The 18,585-nt window shown below is 37.4% G+C and overlaps 1 protein-coding gene across 1 annotated transcript; it reads right to left on the bottom strand.

Annotated features, from left to right (window-relative positions):
• Nucleotides 1-12,494: 12,494 nt before the first annotated feature.
• Nucleotides 12,495-13,032, bottom strand: LOC125961825 (calmodulin-1-like). The gene has a single exon (XM_049700857.1). The coding sequence runs from the start codon at nucleotides 12,961-12,963 to the stop codon at nucleotides 12,514-12,516; it is 450 nt and encodes a 149-aa protein (XP_049556814.1). The 5' UTR covers nucleotides 12,964-13,032; the 3' UTR covers nucleotides 12,495-12,513.
• Between the last annotated feature and the right edge of the window lie 5,553 nt (nucleotides 13,033-18,585).

The raw sequence follows: 18,585 nt of genomic DNA, 5'->3' as shown, positions 1-18,585 counted from the left end.
AAACGTCATCATATTCAAACCTGCCGTCATTGCAACCAGAGATTATCTCCCCTTCTTGACAAACTGCATCTGTGGGTAAAGCTTGCTTATTGATTTTTCCTAAAATATCTTTCTCGAAACATACCGCTTAGGACTTGGTTATTACATGAGAAATTTCACCAGTTAGTTAGATTACTAAGGATGCTAAACATTTAAAAAAGGACAGGTAGGGGATGGGAGAGAGAGTTAGAAGACAGTTGAATGGCTTTTATGATAAGAAAATTAACAGGCTGTGAAATGGGGCATGCGACTTCATTCAAGAGCCTTTTGGAAGAGGAGGGACTAGTTTTTAAGTTTTAATTGCAAACCACAATGTCTTAAGGAGTCACTGATATCACTCGTGTCAGAATCCCTGTCATCAGTTCAGCTTCTTGTTTTCATTCAGATATAGAAACTGAAGAGCTGATGCCCAGGTGGCAATTGAAGAGGTATCATTTTAGCATTTCCTCTAAAACCATTAAGTAAATAGCCGTCTCACTTTTAGCACAGTGCCCACGCAGTGCACGTGCAGTGCACACACAGGAGACATCGTGCTTTAGCATCTTAGCTTGAAAGAGCTGCTCAGGGAGGACATATTTTCTCCTAATTATTCTTGACAGGAATTAGGTCAGATTAATTAGTTTAAAATTCACCTGAACAACAGTGTCTTTGCTAATTACTTCAGGGCATATACATAATTCATTTACAACAGGGAAAAAAAGGAAAAGACTAGGGGAGAATTCAAACCCTGACCCCTTTGGTGGACAATTCATAAAAAGAGGTCCCTTTGTGACCTAAAAGGGGGCATAGGGAGCAGAGAGTATCTGGAGCCTTTAATTCAGAACGAGGATAAATGTTTCTTTATATAACTATCCCTATTTATATATTTATGTGTTTTAAAGTATCCATATTTAAATTATTTTTAAAGATACATTTAAAACTAGTTTAGAATATATATGTCAGAGTAAGACAGTGAGTGGTTAAGAACATGAATTTTAGAGAAAAGATTTTCCCAGCTCAACCCCTTGCAAGCTTTGAGACCTTGGGCAACGTACATACCTCTTGAAGGTTCAGGTTGTCCTTGTTAAACTAATAGTAGCATTTAGCACCTACCTTATGGCTTGTTGTAAGAATTAAAATATGAGATATGTAAACCACAGCATGTGACAAAGAGTAAGTAATATTTGTTAGGTATTATCACTTCTACAGAAACATAGGAAATTAAATAAATGTTTGCCTAGACACTTTTAAGCTAGTCCTAAAAATTATCTTTAAAATGAATTATACCTGTTGGCTTGAACTGCATTAGAAAAGCCCCTTTAAATTTAGGTTCAAATTTCTACAGGGAAAGATGGATTAAAATATTTCAGTAGACTAAATATCCACTGATATTAAGCAAAAGTCAAAACTGTCCAGGGGCTCTCAGGCTGATAGGAGAGTGTTAGTGCGTATTACTTGTCCAGGGTCCTACTCAGGTCTCTGAAAGCATTTCGAAACCATTGATTTGTCAGAGAAGCCCAAATGAAGATTTTTATATGAAATCTCCTAATATTTAAATGCTTGCTCAGAGGTTTTTTAATAATCATATGAGACAAACTTATTCTCACATCGGTTTTTATTAACTGAAGAATTCTAGGATAAATTATGGATTTGGGAACTCATAATCCAGCATTTAGATACATATAAACTGAAGACTAATTTTGCTGAGAAAACAAACTAGGTTCAGCCTCTGTTACAAAGGATCGTTTTGATTTCCTTCTCAAATACTAGAATATATTTACAGCTTAAAAATTAGATGGAATAGAAGCCATTAAAATTGATGACATTGAAGGAAGGAAATAGAAATATTTTCCAAATGCAGACCCAAGTTGAAAATACAACTTGTAACACCATCTGCATCAGCGCCATCTATTTTGTTGCCTAACACATATGTTAACATCATTGTCACTACTTTAATTTACACATCTCTCTTGAAAAACAACTGGATACTGAAGAGAATGCACGCCTCACCAGGCATGTGAGGCAGGAGTCTGGATGGTGCTAATCACATGTGGCCAAGAAGACGCTTTCTTATTTGCCATGAAGGAACTGTGTGTCTTAACACTATCATTAATCTACAAGGACAAAATGTGAATAGAATCCTTTGACTATTTTAGGGTGAAACTCAGCTATTACAGTGAAAAAAAAAAAAGGAAACAAATGTGCTTAGGGTGGGGTGGGAAAAAGAATGCAACTATCTTAAATTGCCAAATGGCTGATTGGAATAATCATCAGGTACTGGTCATTCCTGGTGTTGTGTCTTCTCTTCTGCAGAGTAACAAATGCTCGTGAGATACTGAGTCTGAGGAGGTCACAGATGCCCGCATTTCTCCTCATTGAGGAGGTAGCTGAGTTGGTTGGATGTGAATAAAATGCTCAGAAACAGAATAATTAAAACAATAACAAGACTTCCCTGGTGGTGCAATGGTTAAGAATCCACCTGCCAATTCTGCATTGGCAGAATGCACCTGCCAATGCAGGGGTTCGAGCCCTGGTCCGGGAAGATCCCACATGCCGCAGAGCAACTAAGCCCGTATACCACAACTACTGAGCCTGCGCTCTAGAGCCCGCGAGCCACAACTACTGAAGCCCACAAGCCTGAAGCCCGTGCTCCACAACAAGAGAAGCCACCGCAATGAGAAACCCACACAATCGCAACGAAGAGTAACCCTGGCTCGCCACAACTAGAGAAAGCCTGCGTGCAGCAATGCAGACCCAACGCAGCCAAAGATAAATAGCTAAATTAATTAATTTTAAAAAATAAAATAAAATAACAACAGGCGCCCTATTATCTTTGCGGAAATGAAAGAGGCAAACAGATTTTCGCTCATTCTGTTTCTGTTTCTCACGGGTAAATAAGCGGTAGCTGGCTTTGGGTAAGAGCTAGCTTTCCAGAGTGAGGAGGCTCACCCGAGAAAAGGCTAAGCTTTTCAGTAAAAAGGAGATTAAGCTTCTTTTACTTCACAGCCTAATGTTTTTGTTAAACTCTTATTACAGTACCTAGGTCCCAAAATAATTTTGGGTTGAGTTATAGGAGCAGAAGGGGTAATAGGTCAAGAGTTATGAGGGTGTTTTCTCATGTAAATGGTGGTTTGATATTGTTGATATGATACATATATTTACCTCATTGTGTTATGATTAATACAGAAAGAGTGTATAGGGCAGTAATACTGTCTTAGCCCCTATGAGGAAAATGGTGATATTGGACTAGAAGAAAGATATTACTACAAATAGTTCTCTGATTAAGTTGATTGTGGGGGGCAGGGCTAGGTCTGTAAGATTTACTAGTAGTCATTATGTTGCCATTAGTGGAAGAAATGTTTGTAGACCACGGACTAAAATTATGTTTCGGCTATGAATACGCTGATAATTTGAATTTGCCAGGCAAAATAATATAGATGATGTGAGGCTGTGGGTGATTATTAGGGCCCTAGTTCCTATAGAACTTGAAGGTGTTTGGGTAAGAAGAGCTACTATGACAAGTGACACGTGCTTAACGGAGGTGCATGTGATGAGCTATTTTAAGTCTGTTTGGTGCAAGCAGATTGAGCTCATTATAATTACTCCTTAGAAGGACAATATAAGGAATGGGTACCCCACATACTTTGCTATGGGTTTCAGGATTACTGTGATTCGTAGCCACCAAGTTTGTGTAGTAGGGCTGCAAGAATCATAGATCAGGCGATAAGGGCTTCTACGTGCATTTTTGACATCACAGGTGTAACCCATAAAGGGGTATTTTTACTATAAAAGCCACTTTACACACTAATCGTGTGAAAATATGGGATCAAAAGTTAGATATTGTTTGGGCTCAGTACTGCATTGTTAAAGTTTAGTGAGCCTGTAGTATTTTGGATAGACATTAGTGCAACTAGAAGTGGAAGGGATGCCACTAGTGAGTAAAATAAAAAAAGAGAGTCCTGCATTAAGCCGTTCTGTTGGGTTTCCTCATCAAGTTATAATAACTAATGTTGGGACTTGTGTTGCTTCAAATAAGTTGTAGAATGGAATCATTTCCGTGGCCTTGAATGTTAAGATTAAGAATATATGTAGTATGATTAATATAGTAATAGACAGTTTGTTTGCTTTTTTCCCAAGCCAGTGATTCTTTAGGTAGCTGGAATTGCCTAGCTCTGAGTGTTAGTGGTAAGAGTCATGTAGTTCGAGTTGGTAAAGGTGCTGACAGAGGGTCAGAGAAGAATAAAGTTAAGGCTGTTGTTAGAAAGGTAAAGACTAACAAAACTAATTAGTATGCTGTAGGTTGTGGTGTGAATTCAAATTATATTGCTTTTTGATAAACATGTTAGTGGCATGAATATAATAGTTAGAACAGTAATTTTTAACACTGGAGAAGGTGTGTATTTTGTATGCAATCAATGCCATAGGTGTTTGATAATATTCCTAGCAGGGATAACCTAGTGCAGCTTTTCAGGTTATGAATGTTAGTCAGATGACGAGTATTATGCTAGCTAGAGTGAAATGGACATTTAGAATTATTAGGGTTGCTATAATGAATAATGATAATATTATTTCTTCCTGACATAGTAGAGAAGATATTAAGTGAGATCAATAAATTAAGAGCCCTATAAGGGAAACTGTGAATGCTGGAATAATATTTATGTAGACAAAAGATACTCAGTAATTATGAATTTAATCATAGTTTAATGAGACAAAATCATTTGTTTTCATTTAAACTAATTATCATATTTGTGTCATTCTGATCACTTTTGAGTTCACTCACAGGCTATACTTATTGCTAGTAGTGAGATCAGGATTAGTGCTATGATGAGTATTGTTTTTAGGTTGCTAGTTTGGACTGCTCAGGGCGGGGGCCGAAGGGGGGCAATTTCTCTCGATCAAGGGGAGAAATGTAACGGCTACCAGGAAAATCTTTATGGAAAATCCTATGGGGTCAGATCCGCATTTGTAAGGACTTGATTCTTCTGTATCTGTCTTTACTAGGGGAAGTCAGAATTCGCTAAGTACAAGTAGTGAAGCTAGTACTATGTTTGTGGTTAATGCTATAAGGTGTATTATTCTTTTCAGATTGTACTAATTGACTGGAAGACAACTAATTGATACTAAAAGAACACACCCTCAACTCCATTTCACTGTACAGTAGAAACTAACACAACATTGTAAAACAACTATACCCCAATAAAAGAAAAAACAGAATAGACCCTCATCAATAAATGGGGATGTAGAGAAACAGCCATACTATGTCTACAAAGTGTATCAGGCAGTGGCTTCAAATCTGAAATGATTTGAAACTGTAGTTGGCACAGGCAGCAGACAATGAGGAAAAGTAGAGCCAATGATCACGTGTAGGCCATGGAAACCTTTGGTTATGAAGACTGTTGACCTGTGTACTCCATCTGAGATTGTAAAAGCTGTTTCATAATATTCTGAGGCTTGCAGTAGTGTAAAGTAAACTAGGGAGATTGTAATAAAAAGAGCTTGAGGAATATGCTTACAATTTCCTTCTATCAAGCTGTCGTGAGCTTGGGTAATAGGTACTCCAGAGGCCAGTAAGACAGGTGTTGAAAAGTGGTACTTCTAATGGATTTAGGGGGTGAATGCCTGTTGGTGGTTAGCAACCACCTAGTTCAAGTGTAAGGGCAAGACTTGAGTGATGAAAACCTCAGAAGAAGCCTATAAAAAAGAGAACCTCTGAAATAATAAACAGAATTATGCCATATCAACATCCTTTTTGAATGAAACTGGTGTGTCATGGCCTTGAAAAGTGCTTTCCCTGGTGATGTCTCATCATCATTGACATATTGTTAACATACTAGTTAATCAGCCCGAGGATAATAAAAAAGTTGAGTTAAAATGGAATCATATGACTAGATGAGATGTTAAGAGAAGGGCTAAGAGGGCTCCTGTAAGAGGTCAGGGACGAGGATTTACTATATGATACGCATGGGTTTGGTGAGTCATTAGGTGTCATTGTGTAGGTAGAGGCTCACTCACAGGGTGAGCACGTTAGCTTGAATAAGGGCTACTGCATACTCGAGAAAAGTGAGAAGAACAAGACTAATAAATATAATGAGGGCTGTGGGAGGATTCATGCTTAATAGGGAAAGGGATGCTCCTCTGATTAGGTGAATTAACAGGTGACTGGCTGTGATACTGTCTGTTAGTCGTAGGGCTAGGGCTATTGGTTGGATAAATAAGCTAATAGTTTCAATAATTACTAGCATCGGGATAAGAGGGATTGGTGCCCCAGGTGATAGAAAGCGGCCTACAGATGCTTTTGCTTTATGGCAGAAGCCAGTGATCACAGTGCCTGCTCATAAAGGGACCACTGTGCCTAAGGTTATTGAAAGTTGCGTAGGGACGCAAATGAGTTCAGTAAGAGGCCTAGTAAGTTTGTTGGCCAATGAATAAGGGACATAAGGATTAGTGTTCTGGTTTGTCCTTTATAGTTCTGGATGTTCATTATTTGTTCTGACATAAGCTGAAGAAGTCATTGTTAAAGAGAAATTATGTGGTTATTAATCAGTCGGTTGAGTGCGGGGGAAAAATACCTGGAAACATAATAATTAAAAATAACAACAGTCAGTCCTAGTATCGTTGGGGTAATAAAAGAAGCAAATAGATTTTTGTTCATTCTGTTTTTGTTTCTCAAGGGTTAAATAAGAGGTCGCTTTTTTTTCTCGGTGAGAGCTAGCTATCTAGAACGGAAAAGCTCTAAGAGAAGAAAGCTAGCTTTATCAATATCAGTATCAATATCAATACTTTGTACATAATCTTTGTATTTCTTGTATCAACCAGCTGTAACCGATATTATCATTGCCACTGGCAGGGCCAGCACATCAAGGAGTCAAGATGTGGGGTCTGGGTGAAAAAGATACAGATGAAAATCTTTAACATAGACCATCTGAGATCTTTGCCTACCTCATAAAACTGTTTCAGCATTAAATTTTACATAAGAAATATTTTAGCAATGTCTTGATATACAGTTACTCTAAAATAATAGAGGATGTTATTGTTGGTATGGTTGTGGCTTTTATCTTTATCAAATAAAACCTAGTCCTAAATTTAAAGAGGTTCCAATTGAAATAGAGAACATTAACATGGAATGCAAGCAAATGAGAACCAGAAAAAAAATATCATGAATAAAATTTCATTGTAGTATTTGACTACATTATTGATTGTTTTTATCGTTATGAAATATGAACACCTGCTCTTTCGTGAATGTCAACTCTGGGTTGAACTGTGTTAGGTGCTTTACATACACAATCTCATTTAATCATCCTAACATCACTCTAAGGTAGGCATTACTATAATCCTCATTGTAAATATGAGGAAATTGAGCTTAAATGAAGTTCAATATTGTTCTCAAAGTCCCCCGGATGGTGGTGATGCTTAAGCTATGATAGCAGATATTGATCTCAAGCAGGTAGCAGGATGTAAGGACTTCCATCCTTCTGCCCCACTGGACCCCACAGTACACCATCTAAATTTGTTTGGGCATATTTACACCATCTCTCTACTGTTATGTGTTTGCAAGAAACGATGGAGGTGGAGTGGCAGCTCATGTGATGGAAAGGGTAGAAAAACTCAGTTCCACGTTTAGCCCCATGGATGTGGATCACCACTAGGGGTCAGGCTAATATTCAGGCATATTTCAGTATTTTTTGGCATAACCATAATGCACAAAACACAAAGCAGCACCTTAATTTGCTCCCCAATATCCAAATGTAAAACAGAACAGCTCTTTGGAAAAGTATTTGGTAGTTTCTTAGAAATTTCGACATAAACTTAACACACAACCCATTCTTTTTATTGCTGAATTGTATAATATAACGATTCATAAGTTGATAAGATGAAAAGCTCCACAAAAATTAGAGATAAGAGCAGGCCAAGGGTGAGATAAGACTTTGACTCACGCTGTTTCCTTCCTAAAACATTCACCCCTACCCATATCCTGCTGTAGCAACCTCCTCCATCCCTTCTAACTTCTTTTAAAAGATTTTGTCTCTGCTTCATGTCTCTTCATCCTCATATCATATTCAACCCTCAATCCACTGCAATCTGGCTTCAGCCCACATTATTCTACTAAAACTATTCTTGCCAACTTTGTTATGACCTCCCTTTTGTTACATGTAGTAGGTGTATTCCAGCCTTCATCTTTACTTCCTGTCTCAACACTTCTGGCCCTGTCGATGATTCCTTCTCTTATACTGATTCTCTTTCCATGTAATTAGTGATATTTTATACTTTTAATTTTCCTTCCACACCTATAGTTACTTCTTCACCAGCCTTATTTCCGGGTTCCTCCTCCTCTGTCCATCTTTTATGTGCTGATACTACTTAGGCTCCTATGCAAGATCCACTTTTCCTTTTACTTTAAAGTGGGGTCAGAGGATCATCTGCATCAAAATCATGGTAAGGGACTCTATTTGTCAAGCGTATAGATTTGTGAGCTACATCCTACACCTACTCAGTAAGACTCTGGAGTTGGTGCCCAGGATTCTGAATTTTATCACACCTCCTGGGTAATTCATCTGACCCCAAAGTTTGAGAATCTCTTCAACATCTTCCCTGGGTAATATCGTCCATTCCTAAATGCTCAATTACCATCCACCTGATAAAAGTTCTAAACTTTATATCTCTAGGTCACATCTCATTCCTGAGCTTCAAAATCCACAGGCCCAAATTTCTGCTAGCCATTTCATTTAGAGTCCTACAGAAACATAAAACTTTCTATGCCCCAAATGATCTCACTACCTTCACTTGCAAACTTCTGTGTTTTCTATCTTTGGAAGTGGAACCAGCCACCACTGCTGCAGATTCCAGAAATCTAATTAGCTTCCCTGACCTCATATCCTCACCCTCCTCTACTTCCAAACAGCTGCGAAGCTCTCTCAATTTAATCTTCTAAAAAATGATGATTCCAGCTACTTCTCTCCATCAACACTTAGTGCTATTCTAGTTGAGGCCAGCATCATGTATCATCTGGAACCACTATAGCAGATTCCAAAAGAGTCCCTCAGCCTCTAGACTTAGGCTCTCACCTAACCGTGATCTTTTCTTCACACTGAAATGACTTTTCTAAAATGTGAACCTGACCAGGCAGCTTCCTTATTTAAAACCTTACTACAGAATCCCAATGCTCTTAGAAGGATGGTCATGCTTCCATGGTACAACCTCAGCTTACTGTCTCAGTCTTACTTATTATCCCCAGTTCCTGTTTTATCTTTTAAGAATTCTACCTTTTAGTTAAATTTAACTTCTCTTCTTCGAAGAACACCACATCCTCTTTTGTCTCCATACTTTCACATATTATGCTCACTGTGACTGAAAGATTCTTCTCCATCTCTTTGCTTGGCTGAATTCTACTAATACTTCAGGTATCACCTTCCATATCACTTTCCCTGGGAACTCTCTCTGACCAGCCCCCCCACCAAATTCAAATAAGAGGATCCTGCGGTGTGTGATTATAATACGCTGTACCAACCCCATCATAGCACTTATTATCGTGCATTTTAAGCTTCAGTTTACTTAACCTTTCCTGCACTAGACAATAAGTCTAATGGAGGCTGGAACCACGTGACCACAACTTGGAATGTGCCACTATATATCTACGGAATGATTCAACAGGTGAATGACTTTTTAAAAAACAACCACAATCTAAAAAAACATGTTACAATCTTATATTTTCAGCTTTCATATAATCGAATTAAAATCAAGACTGGGAAATTACATTCTAGATCTTTAAATGATAATATGAACATTATTTTAATATAATATTTGAATTTTTAAGAATATATACGTATAAATTTATTAATATTTTAGGGAAAAGTATTAGACAGTGTTCACAATTCATAATTTCAGAGCCACCTCAGGATGAGCCATAATAAATTATATAAAATTCTTTTCACATATTTGGATATAAGAAATACCACTATAAATTTTAAGCTATTTAATATTGTATTCCTATTTAATAGTACCACAAATTGAATAAAGTTCTTATTTAAATAGACATGAAAAGGAGTCTTGTTCAAGGTCTTTTATCCCTGTTTATTCACTTTCTCTGAATGAATGGAATTTGAAAAGCTATAATATACATTCCCTTATTTGAAAACATATTTTCCTCCTCTAAAACTCATTTTTTTACTCTGTAGATTTCACGATGACCTCTTCACTGGCAATTTCAAGGTACTTCACTTACTTTTGCATGTGGGCTTTTTAAATAGAACCTGACCGCTTTGAACTTTTGTATTTGAAATCCAGAAAGCAAATTCTCCTAGGGTTCCACATTAGGATTCTTCAGCTAGAAGCTAAGACTGGATATGCATAAAATCAAATATTCAAGCCCTAGAAGTCTGTTCTCATGCCTCCTCACTCAGTGGCCATTCCATAGCAAACTCAGCTCTGGACAGCTCCCTCAGAAATTCATCAAGGTGGGGGAATTCATCATAGATCCAATTCAAGGTGTTGTTACATTGCCACCTCATGACAAATCAGAGCTACGCAACTTCAGAGGACATTGGTATATCCACTGGGATATAGAAATTGATAACAGAGCTGGAAGGTTAATTTTTGCCTTCATATAAATGCTAAACAATTTTTAAAGATGCAAATAATGGAGTTTGGAAGACTAGTTCCTTCACTTACTAGTTGTGTGACCCTAAAGCAAGTAAGATAATGTTTTTTAATGAGCATATATCAAATTAAAAATAAAGTGTGGCTTAAGTATACCACAAATGACATCACACAGGTCCGAAATTGAGTTCTTTTAAAGGGCTGGTTTGTGAATTACATAAGAATATGAGATATAACTCAATATACTAGCATACTCCCTGGTACTGTACACCATTCTGGTTAGCACCAATGGCTCCCAATGACAGGACACTGCACTGCCTGGAAGAAAGTGTCATGATATCAAACAATAGGGCAGAACTCCACCAAGTAATACTGAATACTTTTATTAAGGAAACAGAAAAAGAAAAGAAAATATGAAATAGTGGCAGTTTCTTTGCACAAAAGCTGAGTAAAACTTGTTACCCTCAGGGGAGAAGTTTCTTGAATTGGGAAATCATACCCTGAGCTGAGAGTTTGGAACATTTGTTCACAAACCTATTATCCTTTCTATAGCTTCACATTAAACATCGCAACTAGTTTATTCCCTTACCATCTGGGCCAGTAGGCCAAATTCTACCCTGAATTTTTCATTCCTATATTCCCTGTGGCTGTTTTTACTGATCTGCATGCCCTTTCTCAACAAAAAGTGGCTTTACTCCTCCCTTTCTAATTTTCAGAAACATCTTTGTCATCCTTATGACCTTTCAGTGAGGGACATTCAGCATAAAGGGGAAAAAATATGTAAAAGCATCTTTGTGATGGTTGGCAGAAGATATAAGAGCTGATATCTGTGCCCTTGGGTGATTATGTACCCACTGGGGCTCCAGGTTTCTCATCTGCTCATCTGTGAGATCAGGAGAGTGATCATAAATACTATTATAAGTTTTTTTTTCTCTAACAAAGTAACTTTCATATACATTATCTCATTTAATCCTTATAATATCCTTATATCCCTATGAGGCAGATAACACACCCAGCAACATTTCATAATGGTATTATACAAATCCGCAGAGGTGAATATGAATCACTGCGCCAGTCAAAAACTCTCATTTAAGGCCGGAGGGAAGATTACTTGTTAACATGCAACAAATATTTCCTGAACACCTACTGTGTGTTTACCACTGTATCTACACAATAAGGATGGAGTAATGAACAAGTTAGAACACACCCCTGTCCTTAGCAAGCTTACATACGAGAGTGGAGAAAGACTATAAAGTAGGAAACCAAATAATAAACTAGATGATTTAGAGAGGGACATAGCACCATGAAGATAATAAAGCAATATACAACTTGGAATGGATTTGAGGCAAATTGTGCCAGAAGCAGATTTTCTTTAAGTGGCTAAAACAAAGTAAAAAGCAAGTAACAATAAAAGAAAATGTTTCCGGTACAGGACCAGCAGTACAAAAAAATAGTGTACGAGTACCTGGATAAAACACCCGTTTTGCAATAGTGCAACTTTTAAGTACATATTGTTGACTGTCCACAGTCTACGCAGAGTTACAACTCCACACTTCAACAACAACATGCTGACAGTTCCTAAAGAAAACTACTTAAAAAAAAAGGCATAACCCAGATGTTCCCTCATTTGACCAACTCCATCTAAGTTTAGATGTGCAGAAGGGCCTATTAGAGATATCCAGAGTAAGCCACATGCAACATGTTACTTGATCAATTTTTCTAAAATAAGGTTTCAGGACAATGACAGTAAGATAAGGGAAGAAAACATGGAGGAATGAAGTCCTAATTACTATACATGCATATTTTTTTGACAATAGGGGGAAACCTTTTACAGATAAGTTACAAAGAAAAGTCAAATAAACAATTTTGTACAAGAAATTTAACACGTTCTGTACAATGTCTTCACTTTGCTGTCATCATTTGTACAAACTCTTCATAGTTTACTTGATCATCACCATCAATATCTGCTTCCCTGATGATTTCATCAACCTCTTCATCTGTTAACTTCTCTCCAAGGTTTGTCATCACATGGCGGAGCTCTGCTGCACTAATATAGCCATTACCATCCTTATCAAACACAAGGAATGCTTCTCTAATTTCTTCTTCACTGTCTGTGTCTTTCATTTTTCTTGCCATCATTGTCAGAAATTCCGGGAAGTCAATTGTGCCGTTACCATCAGCATCCACCTCATTAATCATGTCCTGTAACTCTGCTTCTGTGGGATTCTGCCCAAGAGACCTCATTACAGTTCCCAACTCCTTTGTTGTTATAGTTCCATCACCATCCTTGTCAAATAGTGAAAAAGCTTCTTTGAATTCTGCAATCTGCTCTTCAGTCAGCTGGTCAGCCATGCTGCAAGCGCTACCGGTCTCCGGGACTCGACTACTCAACCACTCAGCTCGTTTGCTCCACTCGGACTAATTCTGTTCTGCTACTTTAATAGACTTATTTTATGCCTAACAGAAACTCAATACATGGTTGATGAGTAAATCTCCAATCAGAATTCATCCCTCCGTTACCTCTATGCCTAAGGAACGGAGTCTGAATCTGTTGTAACAATACTCCCTGTGTGGAAGTCTGGAAAGAAAGTAGAAAGATTTTTGACAAGGACAGTGATTGAAGAAAGAAACAGATTTGAGAGATTCCAGAGAAAGAAGCAAGGACCACGATGACGAGGGGGAGGTGAAATTTTGGGGGGATTCTGGGTGGGTGCAATGAGGAAGGAGGAAAGCTCCAGAATGATGGCCAGGTTTGGCGTGAATAAATGGCTAAACTATCAGTTCTCCCAAAAGAGGGTTACCTGATTTATAATGTTTGACACATCCCTTATCACACAAAAGTGCTCGATTGCTTGAATTGTTTTGAATAGTATGTTTTCCTTAGTGCTAATAATGAAAACATAATTAAAAGCATGTTTGTAGTGAGAGGCAATAAGTTCATTTTTGCACATGACAAATTTAAAGTTCTTATGGGACCACTAAGCAAAGAGGTCCCATTGCTTGCTGGATATATACGAATGGAGCAGATGGGAAATAGGGTCTAGATTTGTAGATGTGATGTTGATGAGGTTATTGAAAGCAACACAGTATAAAGAGAATATGTAACCTGAGAAGAGAAGAAGTCAGACATTGGAATATCAACATTTAGTGAAGCGATAGGTAACTATGATGAGAGTGGGGTGGAATAGCCAAAGGTGTAGGAGAAAGACCAGGGCAAACTGGTTTCACAGAATTCAAGGTGGAAAAAAAATCATGTAGAAGAGAGTACTCAACTGTGCATTTCACTGGATATAAATTTTATATCAATTAAAAAAAACCACTTACCCTCAGACATCCTTTACTAATTTGTTTTGGCCTAGATTGTTTTGCTTCTAGAGATTCACTGCCTCTGTTGGTATGTTGAAACAGCAGCCTCCAGTGGTTATGGTCATGGAGAACTAGGATTTATGGACTAGGTACGGTTTTTTCATATAGTACATGCTCAACAAAGTGAGTTGAACTAAATTAATTGTTCTTCAGTCACAAAGAAACAAATGTTTTGTGTGACGCTTTCTTAGGGCAAAGAACATTGGCTTAAAGTGAAGGTCCTGGGATTATGCTGGTAAAACAGTCAAGACTGTTTGCTTGAAATACTGATCCACGGTCCAATCGTTGTTTGCTGGCTGCTGTGGCAATCTGAAGCTCCCAAGATCAGCATCTTTGCTCTCCCTTCCCCTCAATTTTTGGTTGTTATGGTAGGGACAGCAAGCCAATAGTTATGCTTAGCTCTGAGTATATGATCAATTATTTCTTTCTTCATGGTATGCTTTCTTAAAAAGCCAAAAAGTGCATTTTTACCCTAACAAGCCTTTTAAAAGTTGCTCATAGTGTGCCACTGACAACAATAGTCCTAAATTTCAATTTCTACTCCACCTCTCAGACTTGCTTTATCTTTTCTAGATCTTTTCTTCTCATCTGACGAGAACATGTTTTTCCAGACCTCAAGAATATTGAGAACTCCACTGAGTCCACAACACCAGGCACTGGGGTCTTGCAGAGGCGCACAGTTACTAAACAGTTGCTGACCCTTCCTTATAGCTCTCTATCACTTTCTTGTTTCCACTCGTCCGACTTCGGAGCTCTCTTGAAAGCCCATCTCCCTTACGCTACATTAAGCCCCTCTCAATTCCACCCAACATTTTTCCATGGCTCCCTGCTTCCTTAATCTCTACTTCCCATCTATTCCCCTGGTAAAATTTAGCTTCTCTAAATTCTTCACTTATGTTTTGCATTGACATGCCTTATGTCCAGTCATTTCAGTGAAAGGAAATACCCTAAAAGGGAAGGATTCACCAAGAAGAATGAGGACCATTGATGGATTATACTTTTGCGTGTGACTTTGAAATTCCAAATTCATCTTCATTTTCAGCACGTGGTTATATCATATGATGAAGTGAAATATCAATATGTTTAAAAATATAATTTTGTATTTGTGACGAAATCTAATTTATTGAAATTATATTTCTATACACACACACACACACACACAAATGGCTATGTTCACAGTTCCCTAAATCTACCATATTTTAGAAATGTAAACATTTTTATATTGGTAGCTACATTACCCCACTGTTTTACTTATTTTACTTAAAAAAAAAAGAAAATATTTGCCTTCTTGTTAAAGGAAAGCTAAGTAAGGAAAAAAAAGTTACTTTAAAACTATAAAAAGATATATCAGAAGAAAAAAAAGTATGAGAGGCATCTAGGAATTTCAGAGTTTTCTCATGGGCATGGTGAAGTGAACACTAGAATCAAGTTAGAGTTCTACCACATACTATTCCTATGTTTCTGGAAAAGTCATGGAGTCTATATTCATGATCCATAGGGATGCTGTCAGAACCAACAAGATAACCTACCTAAAATTGCTGTGTGCTCTTGTGTTCTCCCAGAATTGTAGTGAATGGGAATTATTTGGATTGTGTGGAAACAAGTATATAAAGCAAGCTCCAGAAGAATTCCGTTTTCTTTGTTTTTCTGATCAGGTTCGATACTATGATCAGATGCATTATATAACCTCTAAATGCTCTTGTTCACTGTAGAATATAACTAAGTACTTCTATTCAAAACCAAGTCATGTTACCCATCTGACTATAATAACTCACACACTGGGTTGGCCAAAAGTTCCTTCGGGTTTTTCCGTGGATGTTACAAAAAATCCAAAGGAACTTTCTGGCCAACCCAATATTTTGAATTCAAAAATCTTTGGATTAGAATGCCTACGTGCCAATAACTCTAGCCATTGGTGTTGACATATAAAATGAAGGTAAATGCAGCATCTTTCTTACACATTTCACTACTGCTTAGCAAATGGCCCACAAAAGGAGTATAATACATATACTAAATTTGATGGCATAAATCAATGGATAAATGAATGACCGAATGAATGACATACAGAAGCTACGGCACGTTGAGGCAATGAATGCACTGAGTGACAGACGGGAGTCACGGAGTTGTGAAGTTGCTGGGAAGCCCACCTCACACTTCACATCTGGCAAACCATCACTCATTTTTGAAGCCCCAACAACGAAAAAAATCTTCCAGCTACACAGCTTCTGAACCTCAGGCAGGACTGCTCACTCAGAACTATGTCTAGCCCTCCTTAAGATCACCTGCCATGCTGCATGACAACTGGCACTGGCATTTGGCCTGTTAGACCACAGACCCCCTGGAGGAGGAGCTGTGCATTTCTGAACACACAGAGCCTGGGACCGTGCCTGACACACACAGAAGGTCTTAACAAGAAAGTAAAGAGCTAGTTGAATAAAAGAGTACTTTACATTTCACTTGAACTCCTTACTGAATAAAGACAATAATTTACTCTTCAGGGAAAAAAAAAGAAAACGAAAAACCCATCAATCAAGTAATAAGCTCAGTAGAGTTGGGAAGGAAAAAGAGTAAAACAGGCAGTCATAGCACAGCTGAAAAGCAGACTCGACCATTTATTCTTCTTCTGCACTTAAAACATTTGAGAATGCCATTCTCAGAAAATTACTATAAACGTTCTCATTTATATAATAGGAGAAGCCAGTGCGTGTTTTCCTTCTGTAATTACGGTTATCCAAGAAATCCCATTCAGTGCACTCCCCCCACCCCTTTCCTTCCCCAAACCACAAAGATTCTCAATTACCATTTAGTAGGTTTCCTTGTATATGGGCACTAGATGATGAGAAAGTAAGTTCTACCCCTTCCTCCTTCGAGCACAAATAAAATGAGGGCAGGGGTTTCTCATTTACTTTGTTCTCTGCTCCTTCCTCAGCACAACTGTACCTGGCACAGAGCACATACTCAATAACTAACTGTTGCTTGAATGACTGACTACATATTTGATAATAAAGTCATAAATCCTCTCAGCTGAAAAATCTTTGTTTTCCATTCTTAGTACTTGCTTTTTTTTTGGCATGATATCTAAATGTAACCAAAGAAAACTAATAGAAAAAATTTTAAAGATACCTATTAATTTTTTATACATATTCTTCATTCATTCTCTTTACTCCAATTTAAATCTGAAAATTCATATTAAGCAGCCAGAAGTGTCCTAACTAAACTCAAGAAAATGGAGGCAATGTCTTCAGATTTAATGATTTTAAAATCAGTGTGTGAGTTGACTAAATTTGTTTATAGCATTTTTTGTTGAGCAGGAAGTTTTAAGCATATTTCTTAATGCTTTCATTGTGCAACTTAACTTTTTTCCACTGTAAACATATAAAAATGTAAATATGCAGTGAATCCATAGATGATCTGAGTCCTCTTAGTTCATTCTGCCTTCCCACAGGTGTGTATTCCTCTAGCACTAATCGTTGAATTATATTCAAAGCAATGCTGATCAATATAGAAGTCCTGAACTTAACTACTTCATTACTGCAGAGTTTACAGAGGTGAATTCTGGGTGAAATTTCTAAATAATGCCTTGTTACCACTGGAGATATTAAGTATAGGGCAATTTACCCTGTGTTGCCATACATTTTCACAAAGCTGCTAAGTTAAACACACTGCAAAAATAACTGCAATGGCAATTTTAAAATTTCTAAACATTTAGAATATTTCAAATAGACTAAAACTTACCTAGGGGAAAAAGTAATGTATATTCATATATTCACCACACCACAGATTCAGTTTGCCAAATTTGCCTCAAAACTTTTTGTTTTTAATGGACTAGGTCTTCACAGATATAGAGATATAGCTAAAGCTTTCTGTGAACTGCTGCTCAATCTCCCACATCCTCCCCCACCAGCCCTTTCCCAGGCACTCCCTCTAATGACTTTGGTGATTATCATTACTGTCCATATTATTCTTTTACAAAATATTTCTCCCTAAACAATATTTGCAATATTTTCCCTGTTACTTTAAACTTTATATAAACTGTATTTACAACATGCTCAACATAGAATAACACCCGATAAATGCTGTTAGTCTTTTTGTCTTTTTGCCATGGCATATGCTTTTTTTTATTTTTCTCTTGACACTGCATTTGAGATTTACTATGTTGGACATAGACATGGAATTATGATTAACTCCCTTTAGCTGTGTCACTGGGCTCTAATCAAACCACTCCTGTCTGAAAGCATCTTTTTCCTTCTTTCGCCCAGCAGCTCCTGGGATCCAGCCACCAGCTCAGGAATGCCTCTCCCCCAAGACTACTTCCTTTGACCTTGGTTTTTTAAAACACTTTGTTGGTATAGAGTGATTTTTTCTTGTAATTTAAACAGGCCTAGCATTACTGTTTCCATTTAATGGACATGAGATAATTTAGAGGTTTTAAAGTGATTTTATGTATAGACCATGTAAACTGAATAAATAAATACATGAAAAAACAAGTAAAAGAAAGACCTTGTAATAAACATTATGTACTGTATTTAATTTTTTAATGCAAATGATTCCATAATTAAGTCTGTATATGTTTCCCTGCTCATATACTAGGGAGTTTTTCTAAAATCA

Source organism: Orcinus orca, chromosome 17, assembly GCF_937001465.1.
Source record: "Orcinus orca chromosome 17, mOrcOrc1.1, whole genome shotgun sequence".
NCBI classification, from domain to species: Eukaryota; Metazoa; Chordata; class Mammalia; order Artiodactyla; family Delphinidae; genus Orcinus; species Orcinus orca.
This window is presented reverse-complemented; position numbering and strand designations above follow the sequence as displayed.